A 25,198-nucleotide genomic window follows, 5' to 3' on the forward strand; every position below is an offset into this window, starting at 1 on the left:
CACAGGCTGACACCCTGGGCTCTGGCTAGAGGAGAAAGATCGCTGTGGTCTAGCACCGTAACAAGATGCGGTCACTCTGCTTCCAGCCTCTCCCTTGATTTCTTCCCATAACACATGTCACTTCCCTAAATCACACAACCGATTATGCCACTGCCTGGTGTAAGAGAACTTGTGGACTTTAGACTATCTATAAAATAAGGTCCACATTCCCCTGGGAGAGAGGAGAATAAAATATGTTGGAAAGTTGCTACCTAGGATTTGTAGAGGTTTGTGTTCTGCTGTATTTGCTGAGAAAAGGAAGGGAGGAAGAACAGCATAGTGTTAAGGCTTCAGAGGCAGATGACATGGATTCAAACCTGTCCCTCTCATGTGTGATTGTGGGTAAACTGCTTCCTATCTCCATGACTCAGTTTTCTTATATGTAAAAGGGCGTAATGATATTTGCCCCGTAGGGTTGTAAGGTAACATATATTTTTCTTGGGAACCAATAGGTTCTTAATAAATGGTAGCACTTTTTTAAAAAATTGAAGTATAGTTGATTTACAGTGTGTCTTAGTGTCTGATATATAGCAAAGTGATTCAGATATTATATATATATATATATTCTTTTTCAGACTATTTTCCTTTATGGTTTATTACAGGATATTGAATATAGTTCCCTGTGCTATATAGTAGGACCTTGTTGTTTATCTGTTTTATGTATAGTAGTGTTTATCTGCTAATCCCAAACTCCTAATTTATCCCTCCCCCACCCCCTTTCCCCTGTGGTAACCGTAAGTTTGTTTTTTATGTCTGTGAATCTGTTTCTGTTTTGTAAATAAATTCATTTGCATCATATTTTAGATTCCACATATAAGTGATATCATATTTGTCTTTCTCTGACTTCACTTAGTATGATAATCTCTAGGTCCATCCATGTTGCTGCAAATGGCACTATTTCATTCTTTTTTATGGCTGAGTAATATTCTATTGTATATATATATATCACATCATTTTAAAATTTTTATTTTACATTGGAGCATATTTGATTAACAGTGTCGTGTTAGTTTCAGGTGTACAGCAAAGTGATTCAGTTATACGTGTATCTATTCTTTTTCAAACTCTTTTCCCATTTAGGTTATTACAGAATATTGAGCAGCGTTCCCTGTGCTATACAGTAGGTCCTTGTTGGTTATCTTTTTTATTTTTAAATTAATTTGTATTGGAGTATAGTTGATTTATAATGTTGTACCAGTTTCTGCTGCACAGCAAAGCAAACCAGCTATACACCTACATACATCCACTCTTTTTTAGATTCTTTTCCCATATAGGTCAGTACAGAGTATTATGTAGAGTTCCCTGTGCTATACAGTAGGTCCCTATTAGTTATCTATTTTATATATAGTAGTGTATATATGTCAATCCCAATCTTCCAATTTATCCCCCCACCTTACCCCCTTGGTAACCATAAGTTTATTTTCTATATCAGTGACTCTATTTCTGTTTTGTAAATAAGTTCGTTTGTACCATTTTTTTACATTCCACATATAAGCGCTATCACATGCTATTTGTCTTTCTCTGTTGGTTATCTATTTTAAATATAGCAGTGTGTACATGTCAATCCCAAACTCCCAGTCTATACCTCCCCCCACCCTTCCCCCACTAGTAACCATAAGTTTGTTCTCTAAGTCTGGGAGTCTGTTTCTGTTTTGTAAATAAGCTCAGTTGTATCATTGTTTTTAGATTCCACATATAAGTGATATCATATCTTTGTCTGACTTACTTCACTCAGTATGACAACCTCTAGGTCCATCCATGTAGCTGCAAATGACGTTATTTCATTCTTTTTTATGGCTGAGTAATATTCCACTGTGTGTGTGTGTGTGTGTGTGTGTGTGTGTGTGTGTACACACACACACACACATCTTTATCCATTCATCTGTTGATGGACATTTAGGTTGTTTCCATGTCTTGGCTATTGTATTGATAAATAGTGCTGTTAAGAATGTGCGTGTATCTTTTTGAACTATGATTTTCTCCAGATATATGCCCATGGGATTGTTGAATCATATGGTAACTCCATTTTTAGTTTTCTAAGGTTTTCCATAGTGGCTGCACCAGTTTATTGAATACATTCCCAACTGGTGGCACTTTTATTTGCAACATTTTCACACCTTTAGAAAGTCTTCACTAAGGGATATTTAACACATCCTAGTTAGAAAAGACTTTTTGAAAGAAATGACAACTAAGCTGGGAGCTGACATAAATAGGAGTGCTGCAGGCTCTGACAACAGAGCGTAGTGTGACATGGCTGGAGTAGAGACAGAACTGGGAGGGAGAGATGAGGCTGGAGAGCTAGGACATAGTCGGGGAAAGAATATCTTCTGTATTTTTGTGATACTGCAAAGTTTTAACTTCCACTCAATTGCAACCAACTTTATTTTCATAAAATAACACATGCAAAGACCACTCCATACAACACTCAGAAAACTAAAGCAGCACCTTTATTTTATACACACAAACAGTATAAAATGTTTATGTAAGAGCTGTGTTTGTTTACAATATATTATATTGCTTCAAGCCAATGCCAAAAGTTCATACATTATATTCCCTATTTTATTGTGTTTACAATATATTATATCGTTTAATGCCACTACCACAGTGTTGTTTCTTTCTCTTTTTTTTTTTTTTTCAATACTGAATTCTCTGGAATCATGGTAAGGTCAAAATATATTGTATTGTGAGTTTAGAAATAAGGGGAATTTAAAAAATGTGATAAATGTCTAAATACATGACAATATAATTTGAAATGCTATAACTTCTGCACTTTTATAACTGCTTCATCCAGACCCTTGTGATTCATGCATTTTTGTTCCATTTATCTTCTCTAATGTTGCCCAGCCCCTCGACATCATGAGTGCGTTGTACTTTTGGAAATTATCTGCCAACTACACACTGAAAAGACAAAAATTTAACCTGAACAACTTACATAACATAAAATCGGTCCCAAAGCACTGAAACAAGAAAATCTATACCATCACGCTACAGATGTACCTAGAAAACTTAAAAGGCAGAGTAAATATCAGCTTGGTGACTTATAATGAAGCTAATAAAATTCAGGCTAGTATTCTGAACTGTAATGAACATTATTTGAACATTCAACACATGAAAGGTTAACAAAGGCTATGAACTTGGTGTAACTTAAAACGTTTCAGATGTCGGAGTTCACCAGATGTAATTGGATTCAGGTGTGTCCTGCCGTTCCTCGGCCTTTTTAAGTGAAGGCGTGTGCTGCCTGAGCCCGGCGCCTGCTGGCCTCAGGGCATGCGTGAGGCTGGCTCCGTACCCTGCAAAATTATTCACAGCTTAGAAGAAAAGAAACTACAAAAACAGGCTCTTCAGATTCATTATTAATCATTCAAATGAAATCCATTTTCCCTTTTCAACCCAGAGTGAAAGACCACAGCAATCACAAAAAGCTACCTGAATGAAGAGATGTTACAGGTTCAAGATCTCTGTTAAAAGAAACCCATTTTACTAACTCCGTCGAATCTGGCTTCCACTGAATCTCTGATTCACTATGTATTTTGGCCATGCAGATACTCTTGATGCAAACTTTGGATGAACGTGATTGAATGGAAGGATGTTCTCCACCCAAGAGTCGGTAAGGATCTAGCACTGAGGTCTCAATAGCAGGGATGCTTCTGCAGAGGACTTGGTCATTGATCCTTTCACTGCCTTGTAAAACCAGACTCCATTACGTTGATCTAGTTCAATGTAATAACCCCCATTCTTCATATAGATCACATGATTAGGCGTGGCTATTGCGTTTACACAAAATAGGAATTTTATAAGAATTAAGGACTCCAGTACACATGTTAGAGAAAGGTTGTGACTTGAACCGACTCCTTATCAATGGGGATTTGTGAGTTTCGGTGAAGGTGGGCATCTATCGATAGCATTTCCAGCTCATTATAAATGGAGTGTAACACTGAGTTACACAACTTGAAGCCTCTTTTCTTATCGCTTGTGAACTTCTGGAGATGCTTCCGGGCACTGACTCACTTCTACTGATTTCCTAAAACTGATCCAAAACAGCAATCACACTTTAAAAATCTGCCTCCATCTTCCTGTGCATTAGAGTCAAGTTTGGCATTTCATTTGTTCCTTGTGGTTTTTTCTAAAATTTATTTTAATTAATTAATTAGGCTGTGTTGGGTCTTCGTTGCTGTGCGCGGGCTTTCTCTAGTTGCGGTGAGCGGGGGCTACTCTTGGTTGCACACAGGCCTCTCATTGCGGTGGCTTCTCTTGTTGCAGAGCACGGGCTCTAGGTGCATGGGCTTCAGTAGTTGTGGCACGTGGGCTCAGTAGTTGTGGCTCGCGGGCTCTAGAGCGCAGGCTCAGTAGTTGTGGCACACGGGCTTAGTTGCTCCGCAGCACGTGGGATCTTCCCGGACCAGGGCTCAAACCCGTGTCCCCTGTACTAGCAGGCGGATTCTTAACCACTGCGCCACCAGGGACGTCCCTTCCTTGTGGTTTTTAAATGCAAGCATGGGGGGACTTCCCTGGTGGTCCAGTGGCTAAGACTCCACACTCCCAATGCAGGGGCCCGGGTTCGATCCCTGGCCAGGGAACTAGATCCCACATGCTGCAAAGAAGACCTGGTGCAGCCAAATAAATAAATAAATGCAAGCATGCCCTTAAGTAACCACTGAGAACAGAATACTTTGTTCCTGAATGTGTCTCTTTGAATTGTCAGTACGTAGGCTAGTAGCTCATGGCGCAGCCAAAACAATGAGCCAACAATTCGCTGGAGTAAATCCCTACCCTGCTGCTCACCCTGCAACCCATGAAGCCCACACCTCCCTGGTGAGGGGAGCCTAAGCTGGGGAGTCTGTCTCCAGTATCCTCCTCCCAAGTAGGAATGTCTGGGTGCCTGGGACCTCTCAGCATGTCACCCTGCTGGGGGTCTGTTCTTAGCAGAACTCTGTGCCTCAGGGCTTCCTTGTCCCCTCCCGTTAATCAACATAAACCTCATTCTTTCAGCCTGATTCTCTCAGCCAATGTACAGAATGGCTGGGTGGCCTCTCCTAGAAAACACGTTTGCATTTGAATCAAACACCAAGGCATCTTCTTGACATGCAGTGCCTGGATCTGAAGGAGCAACAGATGACAAAAGCTTTCAGCAAGTGGGAGTGCTATTTGGTGGCTGGCAGACCTGTCAGAATCGCTCATCTAAACTACATGCATGAGGGCCCCTAACTTGCCTTCTTCCTAGAAGAGCGACAGGGTGTAACAGCAGGAACAGTGCCTCTTGTACTCCCCTCCCATCATCGTTGGCGGTCACCAGGCCCCAAATGTGAGTCCCAGAAGACCTTTGTAATTGAGTCCTGGGACGTATGGTCTCACTTCAGGTCATCCCTAGGCCCAAGGACTTCTGGAAACTTACTCTGATTTGGGGACAGACTGCACAGTTTGTATCCTGAGTTAAAGGTGGCGTAAAGGGTTTGGTTTAACTCTTTTCCAAAACGGCTCCAGAATGGTTAGTTTTCTATAGGTCTTTTACTCCCACGAAGGTCCCCCCCACCAAGTATGTCCTAACAGGGATACCATTCAATCATTCCCACCTCGGTAAAGGAACGCTTTTCCAGAGGAGCTCCACTTCTTGTTAAGCTATGCCCACCTGAAGCCAATTCAATCTACCATCCAGCCAATTCGGTGGGTGCAAAAGACTCAAATCAATGGCTTAGCCTAGACCAGACACCAGTATACTTTAAAATAAACAAATAAACGTGTATACCTACACATAAATGGTATATATACATATCAGAATAATATAATGTGAGTTATAAAATATGCACAAAAATTAGAGATTGAGATATATAACTATATATACATATAAAATTTATACATAAATGTAATAAAAGAATATAAAAAATGTTTTCAAACTATATTTTCCCTCAGCACCCAGCTGATCATTCCACACTCACTGGGCTACATGCATCACCCTTTGGAGACCACTGATTTAGAAAAACATCTGATGTGAAAGTGATCTGTTCAATTTGTGTACATTATTTTGGAGACGCAATTTGGTAGACACAACCTGGATGTCTGTTAATCAAGGGAGCTGTATGACTGAATGAAGCCTTTCCTTCCTCAAAGGAAAGTGGCCAGTGGGCCCATACTCAGGAGACTGAGTTCAAGCTGCAGGATGAACCTGCAGAAACTGCATTATTTATTTCCTTTACTTGCTGATTGACCCTCCCTCTTGAACCTGGGTGCTACCAGGAAGGAAGGGCCTTTTCTGTCTGTTCACGGGTATGTCTCCAGTGCCTGGATTCATGCCTAGCATATCAATCAAAACGGAATGATTGAATTTAGCAACTTTCATTTTGTGTATAAAATAGGTCAGTGGTTTATTAGCCTATAGCTAGTTCATTTTTGGTACTCAATAAATTTGAAAAAACACAACTCCATGATACCATCTCTCCCGTACTTCACAGACCTTTACTGTCCCACAAAAGAACCCATTTAAAGCATACCATAACCAATACAGTTTAAAGATTTTACAGAGCAGAACTCTTCATGTTCTATATGCTGACTGATCAATCCTGAATGATAAAATCAGAACCATGTAGATACCATGTAGATCTACATTTGATTTAAAATCTTACTTATTTCTATCACAGTTAACATACTGTATTACCAAATCACCACGTAGTACTAATTCAGCCTGCAAGATATTTGTGGTGTTATTTTACAGTGATGCTTTCTTTCCTCTTCATACTCTAAAGTTGAGGCTCTACAGTTTAGAGAGTACCGGGTGGGGCGGGGTGTGGCATGCAGAGAAGCATGGGGGAGAATAGGCAGCGGAGGAGAAGTTGCTTTCCTGAAAAGGAAAGCAGGGCTGAGTTAGGCTTGTCCATCTGCCTTTGGAGCCAGGAAACAGACATGCAAAAGGCTGGCTCCCCGGATGGCTCGCACTCACTTTTATTGCAGTGTCTTCCATGCCAGCCTTCCTGACACTGGCATTTGTTGGGTTCGTGGCAGGTTCCGTGTGTACCGCAGCCAGGCTCACAGACAGCTAGAGTCAAAGGAGATAGAGAGAATGTTTCCTGAGCTTTCATTTGTCAACAGAATTACGCAGCTGCTTTTCCTGCAGTTCTTTCGAATGTGTTAGTTTTGGCTTCATCCCTTAATTTTTTTTTTTCTTTCTTTCTTTCTAAGTCAATCTCCAGCTAGAAGTCAGTTTTGGACTTTTTGAAACAGTCCTGAGAGTAATCTTAAACTAGACTTGGTGCTTCTCATTCACAATAGATGCTCAGGAGGACTCTGAAACTGCTGGGCAGTGGAAGTTCATCTTCCTTAAGAAAACTCCTAAGAGTTAAAAAGTATGGTTGTGTGTGCGAATGTGTCTAAGGTTTTTTTACATGCATGGATTTCATACAACGTCTTTGGTCTACTTCAAGGAAACATATGTCAGTGAAGAAAGGTTAACTGTGATGCCCAAGCAACATGCAGTAGGTACAGAAGTTATGAAGAGAGAAGAGACTCCTACTAGTTTAATTATCCTGTAACACAAGATCGACTGTGTGTTCGGGGTACTTACGCTTTGAACAGAGGTCTCCTTGGTAACCTTTGGAGCACTTGCATTTACTTTTGCCAATGCATTTACCTCCATTTCGACAGGGCTGCGGGCATTTGCCTGAAATAGAGAAGAATGCAAATAAGCAAGGAACTCTGTGCTTCATTCAGAGGCAATTACATTTTTTTCAGAGGAACTGCAAGGCTTTGAGAGGATCAGGCCTTTTAAGTAGCAGTTATTTCCACTTATTTCTGATCTACCCTGGCTTTGTTACTGTTTGAGTCTCGTTTTTGGAACAAACAGGCTAGTCTTTTTACTTATGATTCTGGATATGTATCTTCTACAATGAATATGTTCAAATGTATTTATATTACTTTTAAAAAAACCAGAATAATGTTTTAGCTGATTCATAAACGCTTGTAATTTAAGGTATACTAAAAATGAAGATATGAATGACGCCCTAACTGATCTTTTCTGAGTTCTGATTTTTCTGTGTCACTTTTTCTGAAAGCAGGCCTATACCTGGACATGATGACTTCTGTCTTAAGCCTCGGATTCTCCAGAAAGCAGGGCCTGCGTGCAGAGTTTATTTGGGAAGTGGTCCTAGGGGTCAGGCATGGGGGGTGGGGAGAGTAAAACGGCGAAGGAGGGAAAGCCAACGCAAAACTATAATATGTTTGTGGGTTGGTCATCACTATGGGCAACTGGGCTGCATCCTGCAGCGTCTTTCTGAGGAGCCAGGTAGACTGACTGCACCTTCAAGGTGACTGAAGGAAGGAAGAGGGCAGCATTTTTCCATCTGTACTTGTCTCCCACTGGTCAGAGGTCACCCCATGGAATAACTTTCTTGCGTTCCCATCCTGTGACTGTGTGAGTGCAGGTTCTATTTTTTTTTTTTTTAGCACTCAGGAGTCTCTGGGTGGAAAGCAAGAAAAGTGTGACACAGCTAAGGTGCAATTAGGCTATGTCTGTGCAAAATAGGTCATAGCAGTGGCTGGAGTGAAAGGCTGGCTGAGAAGGATATGAGGTGGGGCACAAAAGGGGCCTGATTCCACACCTGTGCATTTTTCTGGAATGTCTTAGATCCTAATGATACATCATTCTTTCTTTTATCTCTGTGCCAAATGAGTATTGCTAGTCTTTTCACAGATCTTTGAATCACAGGATTTTAGAGCTGGAATAGGGCCTTAGATGTAAGAATTATATAATATTCTTCTTTTCTCTTACTTTTGAAGCTATTTATTCTCCCTCTGCAATCTAGAATTTGCCATCCTAAGGCTGAAGTTTTTTTCCAGGCAAGCATTATGCTTGACAAACATAGAGTGAATCCCATATGAAAGTAATTTTGCTAAAAACACTTTCTTCTCTTTTTATTTCTCCAAAAATGACTTTCTTCATATATAAATCAACCAAAGCAGCATTTAGTCATTGTGGAGATAATAGAGACATAATATTGAGATGTTAGAGTCTCTCAAGAACCTGGAATGCCATTAGACCTGTAGATTCTTCTGATGCAGGGATGTTCCAGAAACATGTATTAAAACAATCTTAATATTAGAATGCCACCTTTTTACTGACCATTAAAAATCCAAAAGTGTACTTTTTGATAGGTTTGGATACAAATAATAGCATTTACTATTTGGTCAAGATCCCAACTCTAATTTAAGGAAAGGAATACCTAATTCTGAATTTCCATTTGCATCAAAGAAACATCTGTCCCCATCATATGCACAAAGTTGGATCATATCACAGTACTCCGCAATGCACTGGGTTTTTTCAAGTAAGCAAGATGCGGGACAATAACTATATGGCAGAAAAGATGGAGGAGTTATTGTGAAATACTTGGTGAGCCCAAGTTTCCCCATATTCTGTGAGATGTGAACTTGTTATCCAGGGATAATGCAGAGAACGATTGACGGAGAGAATCTTTTCAGTGACTCCAAGGACCTTTTTGTTTTCTTGGCAAGAGGCAAGTGAGGACCCTTAGGATCACTGCAGCCAGGAAGGAGGACGTTCTCTTCCAGTTATCTCACCACAGAAATATGATTGCCGGTGACGGTTAGAAGGCCATTCCTACATCAAACCTCATGGAGCCAAAACATCATGAAGAGATGATTGTTTTAAAATTACAAATTCTATAAGTGTCTGTAACATTGACTTCCTTTTCCTGAAAATATTTTGCAACCAATCTATCCATTGGACAGTGGTAAACTGAGTCAACTTGAGCGATTACACATTTTTACCCAAATGAGACTAAATATTGCCTGAAGACAAACAGATTTGACTAAGTCTAAACAATTTGAATTTTAACTCTAACCAGTGAGAACAGTGAGATAAGGTATTGACAAAATAAAGATATTAAACTTCCTCTGCCCATCAGATTGTGAGGTAACTTAAATTTGTGACTATCCTTCACATAGAAAAAAAGATAAAAATAGTTTACAATAAGCGCCAGTAACTGTCATCTCTGGGTCTTAGAATTATGAGTGATTTTTAGTTATTTTATCCAATATTCTAATTTTTTATGGAGAGCATTTTACACAGATAAGTTTTATAATAATAAGAACCCATTAAGGTATTAAAAAAACATTTATAGTACAGTATAAACAATTTGGTCTTTTTAACTGACGGCTCATTAAAGATTCTTGTAAAGTCTGTGAACCTTAAAGAACAAGATAAACATAGGTACATACATCTAGATACTTCTAACCATGGTCTTATTTGTTAAACTGCAAGTATATCTCACAGTCAAGTCAGAATGAAGTTTGAGAAGATATCAATTCTGATAGAGGCCAGGAGAAATGAAAATATAAATAGCATCAGAATACATATTTCATTAAAAAAACAGACAATAACAAGTGTTGGTAAGGATATGGAGAAATTGGAACCCTTGTACATTGCTGGTGGGAATGTAAAATGGTACAGCCACTTTGGAAAACAGTTCAGCAGTTCCTCAGAAAATTAAAGAGTTAACATGTGGCCTAGCAATTTTACTCCTAGGTATATACCCAAGAGAACTGTTCACACAAAAACTTGTACACAAATGTTTGTAGCAGCACTATTATTCGTTGAGTCCTAAAGTGGGAACAGCCCAAATGCCCATCAACTGATGAATGGATAAACAAAATGTGGTTGGTATATCCACACAACGCAATGTTATTTAGCAAGTAAAAGGAAGTAATGATATATGCTACAACGTAGGTGAACCTCGAAAACATCTAAGTGAAAGAAGTCAGACATAAAAGGCCATATATTGGATGATTCTATTTATATGAAATGTCTAGAATAGGCAAATCTAAAGAGACAGGAAGTGGATTAGTGGATTCCAGGGGCTTGGGGAGAGGCAATGAGGAGTGACTGCTGATCGGTACAGGGTTTCTCTGGGGGATGATGACATGTTCTGGAATTAGAAGAGATGCTGCACAACTTCGTGACCTTATTCAATTATATATTTTAAAATGGTGAATTTTACGGTATGTGAGTTGTATCTCAATTTAAAAATAGGATACATAATTCAACTTTTTGTCTCTATTACACTAGAGGCACTTTTCAACTCAAGACCCATTTTAATTTTTTCCTGGTAATTTGGTTCCTGTAATAGAAACAAAAAATTTCCTAAAAGGATTTGAGTATAACTTGTGATGGGGATAATCAGGAGCTTTCAAAAGGCCCACATTTTTGGTGCAGTTAAAAAAAGAAAAGAATAGAAAACAGTTTCTGCCAATGGAAAGGTCATAAGTTTAAGGGCATGAAACAGATGTCTACATGAAGAGAAATGAACCCATGAACAAAGATTCATAAACATGAACCAACTAAATATGCGAAGTTTGAGAGTAAGTATGGGAAGAAAAGTGAGGGGAGTGAGCTCAGAGATATCTTTATCAGGGCAGGAAGAGCAGAAACCACATCCTGACGATTAATTACATGTCCTGTGGAAACCGTAGAGGTACTTCATTTGAACTGTATAAAAAACCGTCACTTCAGCTACTACTTATTGAACTACAAAAACCCACAAATAAATTAGAGGTTGAAAGTTAAAATAGGAAGTCAGTAGTATTGAATTCTGAACCCAGTACAACTTCAGAAACTATGGCTGTACCAAACACAGCGGTGTTTTATGGATACAATACAGCTGGAGGTGAAAATGCCATATTCCAGAACTTCCAGAAAGGCGGGGACACAGCACCTTTAGCAGATGCGCTCACTCGCACTCCTTCTGCTCCTTCCTGAGCAGGGCTTCAGTGTTATCTGTCTTCTGGGTCATAGGGTAATTGAGAGTGGGGCTGGCTCATTTCTGAGTTGAGCAGAGAGCTTTCAGTGACGTGACTGGGAGGTGACAGGGCCAGGGCAAGCGGTTTGGTATCCTGATTCCCAAAACAATGATTACCTACCACATTCCACCATTACTTTTTTTTTTTTTTGGTATCAAAGCATGACAAACATCTAGTGAAGGCATAATGTGCACTGATTTTAAGTTTATGGCTCAACTCTTTCTTTCTTTTTTTTTTTTTACATAAATACTCAAGAGACACTTCCTCAATCAAGATATAGAGCATTTTGGGCACCCCATAAAGTTCCTTTGTGCCCCCCAATCACTATTCTTGTTTCTATGATCATCCATTACTTTTGCCTGTTCTTGAACTTCATAAAAATGGAATCATGCAGCATGCACTTTCTTGTGTCTAGCTTTTACTTAGCATAACGTCTGTGCAATTCATTCATGTTGTTGCATGTGCTATTAGGTTTTTGTTTGTTTGTTTTTATTGCTCTGCATCTTTTTTCCCCATCTTTTTTCTTGAGTCTATCCTTTTCTCTGAGATAAGTTACGAGGCTCCGTCTGGTTAGGAAATGTGGCAGTGAGTGCCAGAGGAAAAACTCTCTATGCCTGCAGGTAGGTGAACAAATTCCAGCTGTCCTAAAGCTCTGATGTACATTTCCAGGCTGAAACTATGGGCTCTGCACAATGAGAAGGGGACAGAAATCACTAGCAAGAGACAACGCAACATGGTGAATAACTCGAACCCAGATAACTGAGTCAGAGAGCATTGGCTCTGAGTCATCTGTGCTGAGCTATGTCACTCTTTGCCCACCTTTAGCCAAAACAGATGGCGGCTCAATCTAGTAAAAAGAAACCACTGGCCCTGAGTCCTTAGACAAGGTATTCATTGTCTCTGGGCTTCAGATTCCTCATCAATAAAACGAAGGGGTTAGATGGAGCTTCTAAGTTTCCCCCCCGAAAAAAGACAATGCAGGTCAATACTCACTTATTTCACACTGTTCCCCCTCAAGTCCTGGAGGGCAAATACACTTTCCAGGGTAGAAACACGTCCCTCCGTTAAAGCAGGTGGCTGAGCAGTTTGCTGTTAGAATGAAAACAGGGTATTGCATTAGATAGTGGCTTAAATCTAACAACATTTCATTAAGGCTAAATGATTCTTCTTAGGCATCTGCTACTTGCCCATTTACTTATTTAACAAAACAAGCCACTTTACACATACAGGACTTGTAAGCAATTGTTTGACCATTTGCAGATTCCAGCAACGTTAACAGGATACCACACACATTACACAGGGCCCACCTCTAGGGGTTTACTTCTTAGTGAAAAAAGGCATCATGTGTTTAAAAAAAAAAAAAATTATCTTTTTTATTTTCTTATAAATATCTATGCTCTTAAAGGAGAAGAACTCTATGAACCCAAGAAAATATTTTTTAAGATGAGGGAAGAATAAAAGGAGAAAACTTTCTTTGGAGTAGATAAAAGGGAGAGAAGTCATAAGTACTGGGATCAGACAAAGGAGAAAGCAGCTTCTTTTCTGAATAAGAGGAACAGAGATGCATCTTATATAACAGGAATTTTTAAAAAATAGACTTTTTTGACATTTGCAGGAAGGAGTAATTATATTCAGGAAAAGACAGACTGTTGCCCCTTGCGGGTCCCACAGGCAGGGACGTGGTGGCAGCATGAGCTGGAGGGGTGAAGAATGTGGGTATATTATTGTGGGAGTCCAATTAACTATATTTTCCAGGTAATAATCATACTGTTTGTGATTCATACTAAACCCTCTCTCTTAGAGTCAGCTTCTGAAATTTCACTGCTCACTGGCACCTAAAATAGAGGGAGGACAGAAATGGGGACGGGGGAGAGCAAATATCTAAAAATAGACAAGTTGGTTCATTCTGTAAAGGAGATGAAAATAAGAACTCGATTCTCAGCTATTCCAGTTTTATGGCCTATTTGTTCTTGTCCTATATAAAACAGGCCAGAGTTGGCTATAGATGAACGAAAGCTGGAATAAGCTTTCAGTAAGAAAATCAGAAAGGAAATCCAAAAGTTCTAAGTGTATGCTTTCTTTGTGGAAAAGAAGTCCAACTGGAATATTCTATGAATATCATGCTTCTTAAATGATAAAGCTTTTTGTTAAAAATCATAAGTACCTCTCAGCTTAAGGCCATGCTGTACTTGCTTTGGCAAAATCAAGCCTCCTGATGTAGAGGAGAGCAAAAGCATTGGGGTACAGAATTTAGGATTTAGGAGAATCAACTCTTGGACTTCCTCTTTGCTACTTGCTGCTAGTATTGTTAGGGCTGGACAGTTTTTTTTTTTTTAATTGTGGAATGTTTCACGAATTTGCATGTCATCCTTATGCAGGGGCCATGCTAACCTTCTCTGTATCATTCCAATTTTAGTATATGTGCTGCTGAAGCGAGCACAAGACGGTTGTTTTTGTGAGCGTGTCCTGTTTCTCCTGGGGATAATAAGAAGAGATGAGAAAACATCAGGACCTGTGTCCACTTGGCTGGAGCCCTCTGGGCACTATCCCTTACTAATGTGTAGAATGCAATGAACCTGGGAGTATAATCAAAAGTTACAGAATATGACAAAGCTGATTGCTGAATTTGGCCACACCCTTAGTATTTGCATAATACTTTACCATCTGGACCAAGCTTCTCTAATTTCTGTTGTGCCATGATTCTTTTTTTTTTGGCGGTATGTGGGCCTCTCACTGTTGTGGTGTGGCCTCTCCCGTTGCGGAGCACAGGCTCTGGACGCGCAGGCTCAATGGCCATGGCTCACGGGCCCAGCCGCTCCACGGCATGTGGGATCTTCCTGCACCGGGGCATGAACCCGTGTCCCCTGCATCAGCAGGTGGACTCTCAACCACTGCGCCACCAGGGAAGCCTGTGCCATGATTCTCGACTCAGAAAATGAGCCAGAGACACCAAGTAACTTTCACTGGGGCTGAGGGTTTGCTAGGCCAGTGTTTAACTACTCAACTGTTAAAGTTTGCAACAGATGTCCCAAGAGCCAATAAAAGTTAATCTTTAGTGTTTCTTCAAATATGTAGGGCTACGGTCTAGCTCCGTTCCAGTAATTAAACCATTTTTCAGAAGCTCTACACTCCCTCCTGGTTAATAAATGCATCTTTTTGTTGAGGGAGTAAAAAACATTAGTTTTTAATGTTCCCAGATCTCTGGGGAAACCAAATGGAATTTCAACAGACTTTCCAAAAGAATAAAAAAAAATTACTGGAGTCTAACAAGTAAGAAAATCTTTCATCTGAAAGGTAAAGTATTACAAATGTAGAAGAAACTGGAATACACATAGATCTTTTCCTTCAACAGGGACCATGCAGCATTTGTGACACCATAGCGTAAGAAAAACATTACAATTGACAGTCCACTGTGCAAATACACCAATAACAGCCTCATCTGTGTGAGCAGGCTTCACAAATGGTCTTTCTAAACCTGATAATACATTCATTCTTCATCCAAATCTCTGAAGGATTTGCTCTATTTCCTAATAGTTTTGAGATAATATGAGTTTAATTCTGCTTCAAGAATTAACTTCTGCCCAGGTTTGAAGTAGCAGAGATGCTGAAGGCTACATTCAGACAAATGCAAAGAAGCTTCACAAGAAAGAGTTTTACTCAATGGCTATTATTATCAGTGTCATTAGTGCTTAATCTTTATGAACATAAAATTTTAAAATTATTTTCACTCCAATGCTATAGTTTTAGAAGATCACTTACAACTAAAAGGTAGAGATGCTCTCAGACATGATCTCATTTAGCATAGAGGTGGGGGAACCAGGGGTCAATGGCTTAATTTCCAGTTTAGAGTTGGGAAAAGCGTCACCCACAGAGATGAGGTTCTCTGCCCAGAAGCAGTCACTGGTAGAGGAACTAAGATGTGAAACAGGTAGCCTGAGTGGCAACATGGTACAGTGGAGGGTGTGAATTTCGGCCAAGCTTCTCAAGCTCTATAAACCTCATTTTGCTTAGCTGAGATTGGGATGGATGATGCTTTACATATCTCAAAAGATTGTTGAGAGTAAAGTTAGGTAATTGTATGAAGGTACTTTGTATATCATAAAACAACAGACAATCATAAATGACTATTCTGACTCATATTAAGGGCTCTTTCCTTTAGCTTTTCCTTCTTTTTTAAAAAGCTGCTCAATCTTAACTGGTGCTATCTGCATTATCACTAAAGAGACACTTCTCTAAAATAACACATCATTTTATTTTGAGGCAAGTAGTTATTTAAAAGAAACAGTGCCCTACTCATGCAATTAGCATTTTGGACACAAGGATAATTTCATTAAATACATACACTTTAAGGATAATTTAATTTTTTTTCCATAAAAGATGTGAACTGGGCAAAATAGATAGGTGTCCTGTAAAGAGTATGAATCACTCAGTACTATTTTAGAGCCACATTTGAATCCACTTTTTGAGAGTAAAATCTGGCTATGATGCAGCATCATAGGAAGGAGGACCCTGATCTCTCAGGGATGTGATCTGTGAGCAGAGAATTAAATTCGGGATCAGTGAACTTCTAGGTCAGGCAATTTGGAAGAGACTGTTTGATTTCAGTCTTTGAAACTCACCCATAAAACTAATTTGGGACATACCAAAACCCCAGTGGGGAAGGAGAAGTTAATTGTTCACAAAAATCCATGCTCCCCTCCCATAAAGTTGTCACTGGGAGATGGTTGTCCAACCAGGGATGACATTTCTCCTGCCTGCATCCAGGTAGGATCATGGAGCTAATTCCTATCCATGGAATAGGTGTTGATGTTTTGTAGGTCACTTCTGAGCTTTTGTTTTGTTTTGTTTTTTGTTTGTTTTTTAAGCAGCACCTACTCCAGTCTTTCTTTCTCTGCTTATTGGCTGGATCTGGAGAGCTCCAGAGCTCTAGAACCACTGATGGAAGGCACCTGGGACCCTAAATCACTGCATGGAGAACTGCCCTGCCCACTGACCAAGTATTCCTGCCCTGGAGCATTCTGTGAGCAAATGTAAACTTGTACTGTGTTAAACTACAATAAAATTTGGGGTTAAAGTTATAGCAGCCAACTGAGCCAGCGCGGCACAACTACTGAAGCCCGTGTGCGCCTAGAGCCCATGCTCCGCAACAAGACAAGCCACCGCAATGAGAAGCCTGCACACAGCAATGAAGAGAGCCCCCGCTCGCCACAACTAGAGAAAGCCTGTGCACAGCAATGAAGACACAATGCAGCAATAAATAAATTTACATTAAAAAACAACAACAACAAAAAAGTTATAGCAGCTGGTGAAGTGATACATCCTATTTACAGAGCTGTTATGAAGAGTGATGATATAGTAAATATACGTCTTTTAATCAAACATTTAAAAAGTAAAAAGAACCTTGTTCTTAGAAAGTTACCTTTATCACAATTGACCCCATAGAATCCAGGTGGACAGATGCAGAAACCGGGAGTAACACAAAGCCCGCCGTTCATGCATCGTGGTGTACAAAGGGCTAATGGGGAGAGAGAATTCTGATTAAGACCAAATAGGGTTTTGCGAGCAGGACCATTTTGGAAATGTCAATAATACAACAGGTCTGTATTTTCGAGCTTTGTAGTTGACATTAAAGTAGTCACTCTTTAGAGATACAAGTTTGCTATATTAAAAATTATTTTTATGCAGTAAATAAGGCTATTTTTCAACCAATTTCATAGAAGAGAATTAAAATTTGCCCAGAATCATTATTTTAACTAAGATGTGGTCTTCTTAAGACTGTAAATATTTTTTCTTGCCTTATTTCCTCAATCTTCCAATTTCAAAATCAGTGCAGATGAAGGTCAGGGCAAGATGGCGGAGTAGGACCTTGACCTCACCTTCTCTCACAAGCACACCAGAATCACAACTAAGTGCTAAACAATCATCGATAAAAAGACTGGAACCTACCAAAAAAGATATTCTACATCCAGAGACATAAAGAAGAAACCACAACAAGACAGTAGTAAGAGCACACTCGTGATATAATCAAATCCCATAGCCCTCAGGTGCGTGACCCATAAACTGAAGAATAGTTATATTGCAGAAGTTCTCCCACAGGAGTGAGAGTTCTGAGTCCCACATCAGGCTCCCCAGCCTGGAGGTCTGACATTGGGAAGAGGAACCCCCAGAGCAGTTGGTTTTGAAGGCCAGCGGGGCTTGAATGCAGGAGCTCCACAGGACTGGGGGAAACAGACACTCCACTCTTGGAGGGTGCACACCAGGTCTTGTGTAACTGGGACCCAGAGCAAAAGTAATGACTTCATAGGAGCCTGGGCCAGACTCATCTAGTTTTGAAGGGTCTCCAGGGGTGGGGGGCAGCTGTGGCTCACTCCGGGGACAAGGACACTGGTGGCAGAGGTATCGGAGAGTATTCATTGGTATGAGCTCTCCTGGAGGCTGACACTTTGCCACCAAGACCTGGCCCCACCCAATGGCCTGTAGGCTCCAGTGCTGGGACACCTCAGGCCAAACAACAAACAGGGTAGGAACATAGCCCCATCCATCAGCAGACAGGCTGCCTAAAGACTTCCTGAGCCCACAGCCCCCTCTAGACATACCCCTTAACATGGCCCTCCCCAACAGAGGGCCAAGACCCAGCTGCACTCACCAGTGAGCTTCCCACCAGGAAGCCTACGCAAGCCTCTAGACCAGCCTCACCCACCAGGGGGCAGACACCAGAAGCAAGAATACTATGATCCAGCAGGCTGCAGAACTGAGTCCACAAACACAGGTCAGAATCTACCAGCTGGTCCCTGGCTCCTGGGCAATGAGAGGGGAGTGTACTTCTGGGACACACAGGACATCCCCTACAGAGGGCCATTTCTCCAAGGTCAAGAAGCATAACTAACCTACCACATACATAAAAATTCAAATAGAAGTTTAGACAAAATGAGATGGCAGAAGAATATATTCCAGACAAAAGAACAAGATAAAACCCCAGAAGACCAACTAAGTGGAGATAGGCAATCTACCCAAGAAAGAGTTCAGAGTAATGATCATAAAGATGATCCAAGAACTCAGGAAAACAACAGATGCACAGAGCGAGAAGTTACAAGAGTTTTTAACAAAGAGTTCAAAAATACAAAAAACAACCACACAGTTGAAGAATACAATAATTGAAATGAAAAAATACACTAGAAAGAATCAACAGCAGAATGAATGAGGCAGAAGAATGTACAAGTAAGCTGGAAGACAGAGTGGTGGAAATCACTGCTGTGGAACAGAATAAAGAAAAAAGAATGAAAAGAAATGAGGACAGTTTAAGAGACCTCTGGGACAATACCAAATGCACCAGTATTTGCATTATATGAGTCCCAGAAGGAGAAAAGAGAGAGAAAAGGCCTGAGAAAATATTTGAAGAGATAATAGCTGAAAAATTCCCTAACATGGGAAAGGAAGCAGTCACCCAACTCCAGAAAGTGCAGAGAGAGCCATACAGGATTAAACCAAGGAGGAACACACCAAGACATCTACTAATCAAATTGACAAAAATTAAAGATAAAGATAAAATATTAAAAGCAACAAGGGAAAAGTGATAAATAACAAAGAAGGGAATCCCCATAAGGTTATCAACTGATTTTTCAGCAGAAATTCTGCAGGCCAGAAGAAAGTAGCATGGTATATTTAAAGTAATGAAAGGGAAAAACTTACAACCAAGAATACTCTACCTAGCAAGGCTCTCATTCAGATTTGATGGAGAAATTAAAAGCTTTACAGACAAGCAAAACCTAAAAGAATTCAGCAGCACCAAATTAGCTTTACAACAAATGCTAAAGGAACTTCTCTAGGTGGAAAAGAAAAGGCCACAACTAGAAATAAGAAAATTATGAAATGGGAAAGGTCAACAGTAAAGGCAAAATTACAGTACAGGGAGGAAATCATCTGCACACAAATATGATATCAAAACCAGCAGTCGCGAGAACAGGAGAGTACAAATGCAGGATATTAGAAATGCATTTGAAATTAAGAGATCAGTAACTTAAAACAATTGTGTATATGTATAGACTGATAGAGCAAAACCTCATGGTAACTGCAAACCAAAAATCTATAATATATATACATACAAAAAAGAAAAAGGAATCCAAACACAACACTGAAGATAGTCATCAAATCACAAAAGAGAACAAAAGAGGAAAGGAAGAAAAAAGACCTACAAAAACAAATCCAAAACAGTTAACAAAATGGCAATAGGAACATACATATTGATAATTACCTTAAGTGTAAATAGATTAAATGCTCCAACCAAAAGACACAGACTGGCTAAATGGATACAAAGACAAGACCTGTGTATATGCCATCTATAAAAGACCCACTTCAGATCTAGAAACACATACAGACTGAAAGTGAGGAGATGGAAAAAGGTATTGCATGCAAATGGAAATCAAAAAAAAGCTGGAGTAGCAATACTCATATTAGACAAAATAGACTTTAAAATAAAGACTGTTGCAAGAGATAAAGAAGGACACTATATAATGAGCAAGGGATCAACCCAAGAAGAAGATAATAATAATTGTAAATATATATGCACCCAACATAGGAGCACCTCAATAATAAGGCAAATGTTAACAGACATAAATGGAGAAATTGATAGTAACATAGTAATAGTGGGGGATTTTAACACCCCACTTACATCAATGGACAGATCATCCAGACAGAAAATCAATAAGGAAACACAGGTCTCAAATGACACATTAGACCAGATGGACTTAATTGATATTTATAAAGCATTCCATCTGAAAGCCTTAGAATACACATTCTTTTAAAGTACACATGAACATTCTCCAGGATAGATCACATACTGGGTCACAAATCAAGCCTCAGTAAATATAAGAAAATCGAAATCATATCAAGCATCTTTTCTGACCACAATGCATGAGATTAGAAATCAACTAAAAGAAGAAAACTGCAAAAAACACATGCTATTAAATAACCAATAGATCACTGAAAAAATCAAAGGGGAAATCAAAAAATACCTAGAGACAAATGAAAATGGAAACACGATGTTCCAAATGCTATGGGATGCAGCAAAAGCAGCTCTAAGAGTGAAGTTTATAATGATACAAGCTTACCTCAGGAAACAAGAAAAATCTCAAATAAACAACCTAACATTACACCTAAAGCAACTAGAGAAAGAAGAACAAATAAAACCCAAAGTTAGTAGAAGGAAAGAAATCATAAAGATCAGAGCAGAAATAATGAAATAGAGACAAAGAAAACAATAAAAAATATCAATAAAACTAAAAGCTGGTTCTTTGAAAAGATGAATATAATTGATAAGCCTTTAGCCAGACTCATCAAGAAAAAAAGGGAGAGGGCCCAAATCAATAAAATTAGAAATGACAAAGGAGAAGTTACAATTGACACTGCAAATACAAAGGACCATAAGAGACTAAGCAACTATATACCAATAAAATGGACAACCTAGAAGACATGGACAAATTCTTAGAAAGGTACAATCTCCCAAGATTGAACCAAGAAGAAACAGAAAATATGACAGACCAATTACCAGTACTGAAATTGAATCTGTGATGCAAAAGCTCCAAACAAACAAAAGTCCAGGACCAGATGGCTTCACAGGTGAATTCTAACAAACATTTAGAGAAGAGTTAACACCTATCCTTCTGAAGCTATTCCAAAAAATTACAGAGAAAGGATCACTCCAAAATTCATTCTATGTGCCCACCATCACCCTGATACCAAAACCAGACAAAGATACCACACGCACACAAAAAATTAGAGGCCAATATCACTGATGAACATAGACGCTAAAATCCTCAACAAAATACAAGCAAACTGAATCCAACGATACATTAAAAGGATCATACCCAGTGATCAAGTGGGATTTATCCCAGTCATGCAAGGATTTTTCAATATCTGCAAATCAATCTGTGTGATACAGCACATTAACAAATTGAAGAATAACAATCACACGATCATCTCAGTAGATGCAGAAAAAGCTTTTGATAAAGTTCAACATCCATTTATTATAAAAACTCTCCAGAAAGTGGGCACAGAAGGAACATACCTCAACATAATACAAGCCATATATGACAAATGCACAACTAACATCATACTCAACAGTGCAAAGCTGAAAGCATTTCCTCTAAGATCAGGAAGAAGACAAGGATGTGTATTCTTGCCACTTTTATTCAACATAGTTTTGGAAGTCCTAACCACAGCAATCAGAGAAGAAAAAGAAATAAAAGGGATCCAAATTGGAAAAGCAGTAGTAAAACTGTCACTGTTTGCAGATGACATGATGCTATATATAGAAAATCCTCAAGACGCTACCAGAAAACTACTCAGCTCATCAATGAATTCAGTAAATTTACAGGATACAAAATTCATACACAGAAATCCGTTGCATCTCTATACACTAACAACGAAAGATCAGAAAGAGAAATTAATGAAATTAAGGAAACAATCCTACTTACCATCGCATCAAAAGGAATGAAATACCTAGTAATTAACCTACCTAAGGAGGCAGAAGACCTGTACTCTGAAAACTATAAGATGCTGATGAAAGAAACTGAAGATGACCCAAACAGATGGAAAGATGTACTGTGTTCTTGGGTTGGAAGAATCAATATTGTTAAAATGACCATACTACCCAAGGCAATCTACAGATTCAATGTCATCCCTATCAAATCACGAATGGCATTTTTCACAGAGCTAGAGCAAAAATTTTAAAATATGTATGGAAACACAAAAGATCCCGAATAGCCAAAGCAATCTTGAGAAAGAACAATGGAGCTGGAGGAATCAGGTTCCCTGACTTCAGACTATACTACAAACCTACAGTAATCAAAACAGTATGGTACTGGCACAAAAAACAGACACATAGATCAATGGAACAGGATGGAAAGCCCAGAAATAAATCCATGTACCTATGGTCAATTCATCTCTGACAAGGGAGGAAATACTATACAATGGAGAAAAGACTGTCTCTTCAATAAGTGGTGCTGGGAAAACTGGACAGCTACATGTAAAAGAATGAAATTAGAACATTCTCTAACACCATACACCAAAAACGCTCAAAATGTTATAAAGACCTAAATGTAAGACCAGATACTATAATACTCATAGAGGAAGACATAGGCAGAACACGCTTTGAGATAAATTGCAGCAATATCTTTTTATATCCATCCCCTAGAGTAATGGAAATTAAAAAATAAACGGGACCTAATTAAACTTAAAAGCTTTTGCACCGCAAAGGAACCCATAAACAAGAAGAAAAGACAACCCTCAGAATGGGAGAAAATATTTTCAAACAAAGCAACTGACAAAGGATTAATCTCCAAAATATACAAGCAGCTCATGCAGCTCAATAACAAAAAAACAAACAACCCAATCAAAAAATGGGCAGAAGACCTAAATAGACATTTCTCCAAAGAAGACATACAGATGGCCAAGAGGCACATGAAAAGCTACTCAACATCACTAATTATTAGAGAAATGCAAATCAGAACTACAATGAGGTACCACCTCACACTGGTCAGAATGGCCATCATCAAAAATTCTACAAATAATAAATGCCGGAGAGGGTGTGGAGAAAAAGGAACCCTCCTACACTGTTGGTGGAAATGTAAATTGCACCCAGTGTTCATTGCAGCACTATTTACAATAGCCAAGACATGGAAGTAACTTAAATGTGCATCGACAGATGAATGGATAAAGAAGATGTGAGATGGATATATATACACACACACACACACACACACACACACACACAATGGAATATTAGCCATAAAAAGAATAAAATAATGCCATTTGCAGCAACATGGATGGACCTAGGGATAATTATACTGAATGAAGTGAGCTAGACAGACAAATATCATATGATACCACTTATATTTGGAATCTAAAAAAAAGATACAAATGAACTTATATACAAAACAGAAAAAGACCCATAGGCATAGAAAGCAAGCTTATGGTTACCAAAGGAGAAAGGGAAGTTGGGGGAGGGATAAATTAGGAGGTTGGGATTAACAGATACACACACTACTAGATAACCAAGGACCTACTGTATAGCACAGAGAACTATACTCAATATTTTGTATTAACCTATATGGGAAAAAAATCTGAAAAAAAATATATATAACTGAATGACTTTGTTGTACACCTGAAACTAACAACGCTGTAAACCAACTATATTTCAATTAAGAAAATAAAATAAAGACAAAAATCAATGCAGACAAGAAAAAAGTCTGTTTTTTGAAGATGAAAAATATTTTGCTTACTCTGGTCAAATAAGCTCAGTATATGTGAGCTTGTGGTTTAGACACCTTTGTGGTTAATAAATATTTTCATGTTCATCTCTTTTTTCATATAGCTTTCTTAGTAGTAATTTCACCAAAATATATATATTTACTACACAAATGATTTTCATCCTGTTGTTTTTTTTCCTAGAGCACCTTCATAACTCAGGTGTAGACTTAATTGTGAAACAAGCTACTTTTAATTGGAGTAGATACTTTCAAATCACTCATAATACTAGCTTTTAAAAACCATTTTAGTGGAGGGAAAAAAACTCAAAACTTTCATAAGATTATGCTAAAGCATAGTATATATAATAGTGAATTGTGGAGGGGGGCGGAAGAGAGTGAAAGTGGCCACAAAGAATGTAGACATTGTGCCAGTTTTCTGCTCCTGTCACCACATATTGGATTTAACAGAAAACCACTCCTAGAAGAATACTTTCCAATAGCTTTTCTGTGGCTTTTTAAAACTGCACAAATCCTTATAATGTGACCAGAAAAATAATTTCAGGTGATGTGTTAAAAATACACGTGGGGCTCCTGTGTAACACCCATTTCATTAGGAAGCAAGCAGGGAAACTGGCTGTCTCTGTTCTTACCTTTCTCACAGTGAGGTCCATAGAATCCATCAGGACACTGGCAGACCCGTCTTTCATTACAAAAGCCTCCATTTCGGCACCCTCCTGGGCACTCAGCTTCACCAAAGAGAAACAAGGTTTATATAGACAGCTTTCAAATCATGCTGGGTGAATTACAGGGGCATAAAGAGGCTAACGGTCACTTTTTCCCCAGCACACCAATTATCATAATTTATTGAATACCAGTACTTCCACTTCATTCTCTGTACACTGCCTGTACTTCACTAAGTCTTCATGAAAGTAAGATACTGCCTCTCAATCCTACTTCCAACAGTAGGGAGCTCGTGGAAGAAGGCAAAGCGAGCTTATGTTCTGCCTTCCTCCCACCCATCAATCTACTGCATTTCCTTAAATTCACACTGAAAAAGAATGATGGATATTGCCCTCAATATTCATTTTCAGAGTGGGGAATGACCTTTTGGTACATCT

General features: G+C 39.1%; 1 protein-coding gene and 1 non-coding gene across 2 annotated transcripts in view; both read right to left on the reverse strand.

Annotated features, from left to right (window-relative positions):
- Positions 1-1,794: 1,794 nt before the first annotated feature.
- WIF1 (Wnt inhibitory factor 1) overlaps positions 1,795-25,198 on the reverse strand; it is an 87,213-nt gene continuing 63,809 nt past the window's right edge. The window contains exons 5-10 of the mRNA XM_022571616.3: positions 24,731-24,826; positions 17,255-17,350; positions 12,829-12,924; positions 7,589-7,684; positions 6,968-7,063; positions 1,795-3,326 (exon numbers count right to left, since the gene is read on the reverse strand). Of these exons, the coding sequence (XP_022427324.1) occupies positions 3,205-3,326; positions 6,968-7,063; positions 7,589-7,684; positions 12,829-12,924; positions 17,255-17,350; positions 24,731-24,826 (602 nt within the window). The 3' untranslated portion in view covers positions 1,795-3,204. The remainder of the gene's footprint in view (positions 3,327-6,967; positions 7,064-7,588; positions 7,685-12,828; positions 12,925-17,254; positions 17,351-24,730; positions 24,827-25,198) is intronic.
- On the reverse strand, positions 14,169-14,275 carry LOC115803523 (U6 spliceosomal RNA). The gene has a single exon (XR_004024264.1). It is a non-coding gene; the product is annotated as a U6 spliceosomal RNA (small nuclear RNA).

This window comes from Delphinapterus leucas, chromosome 11 (genome assembly GCF_059928025.1).
Source record: "Delphinapterus leucas isolate spDelLeu-1000000601 "Yukka" chromosome 11, BTC_Dleu_Yukka2, whole genome shotgun sequence".
Classification (NCBI taxonomy): domain Eukaryota; kingdom Metazoa; phylum Chordata; class Mammalia; order Artiodactyla; family Monodontidae; genus Delphinapterus; species Delphinapterus leucas.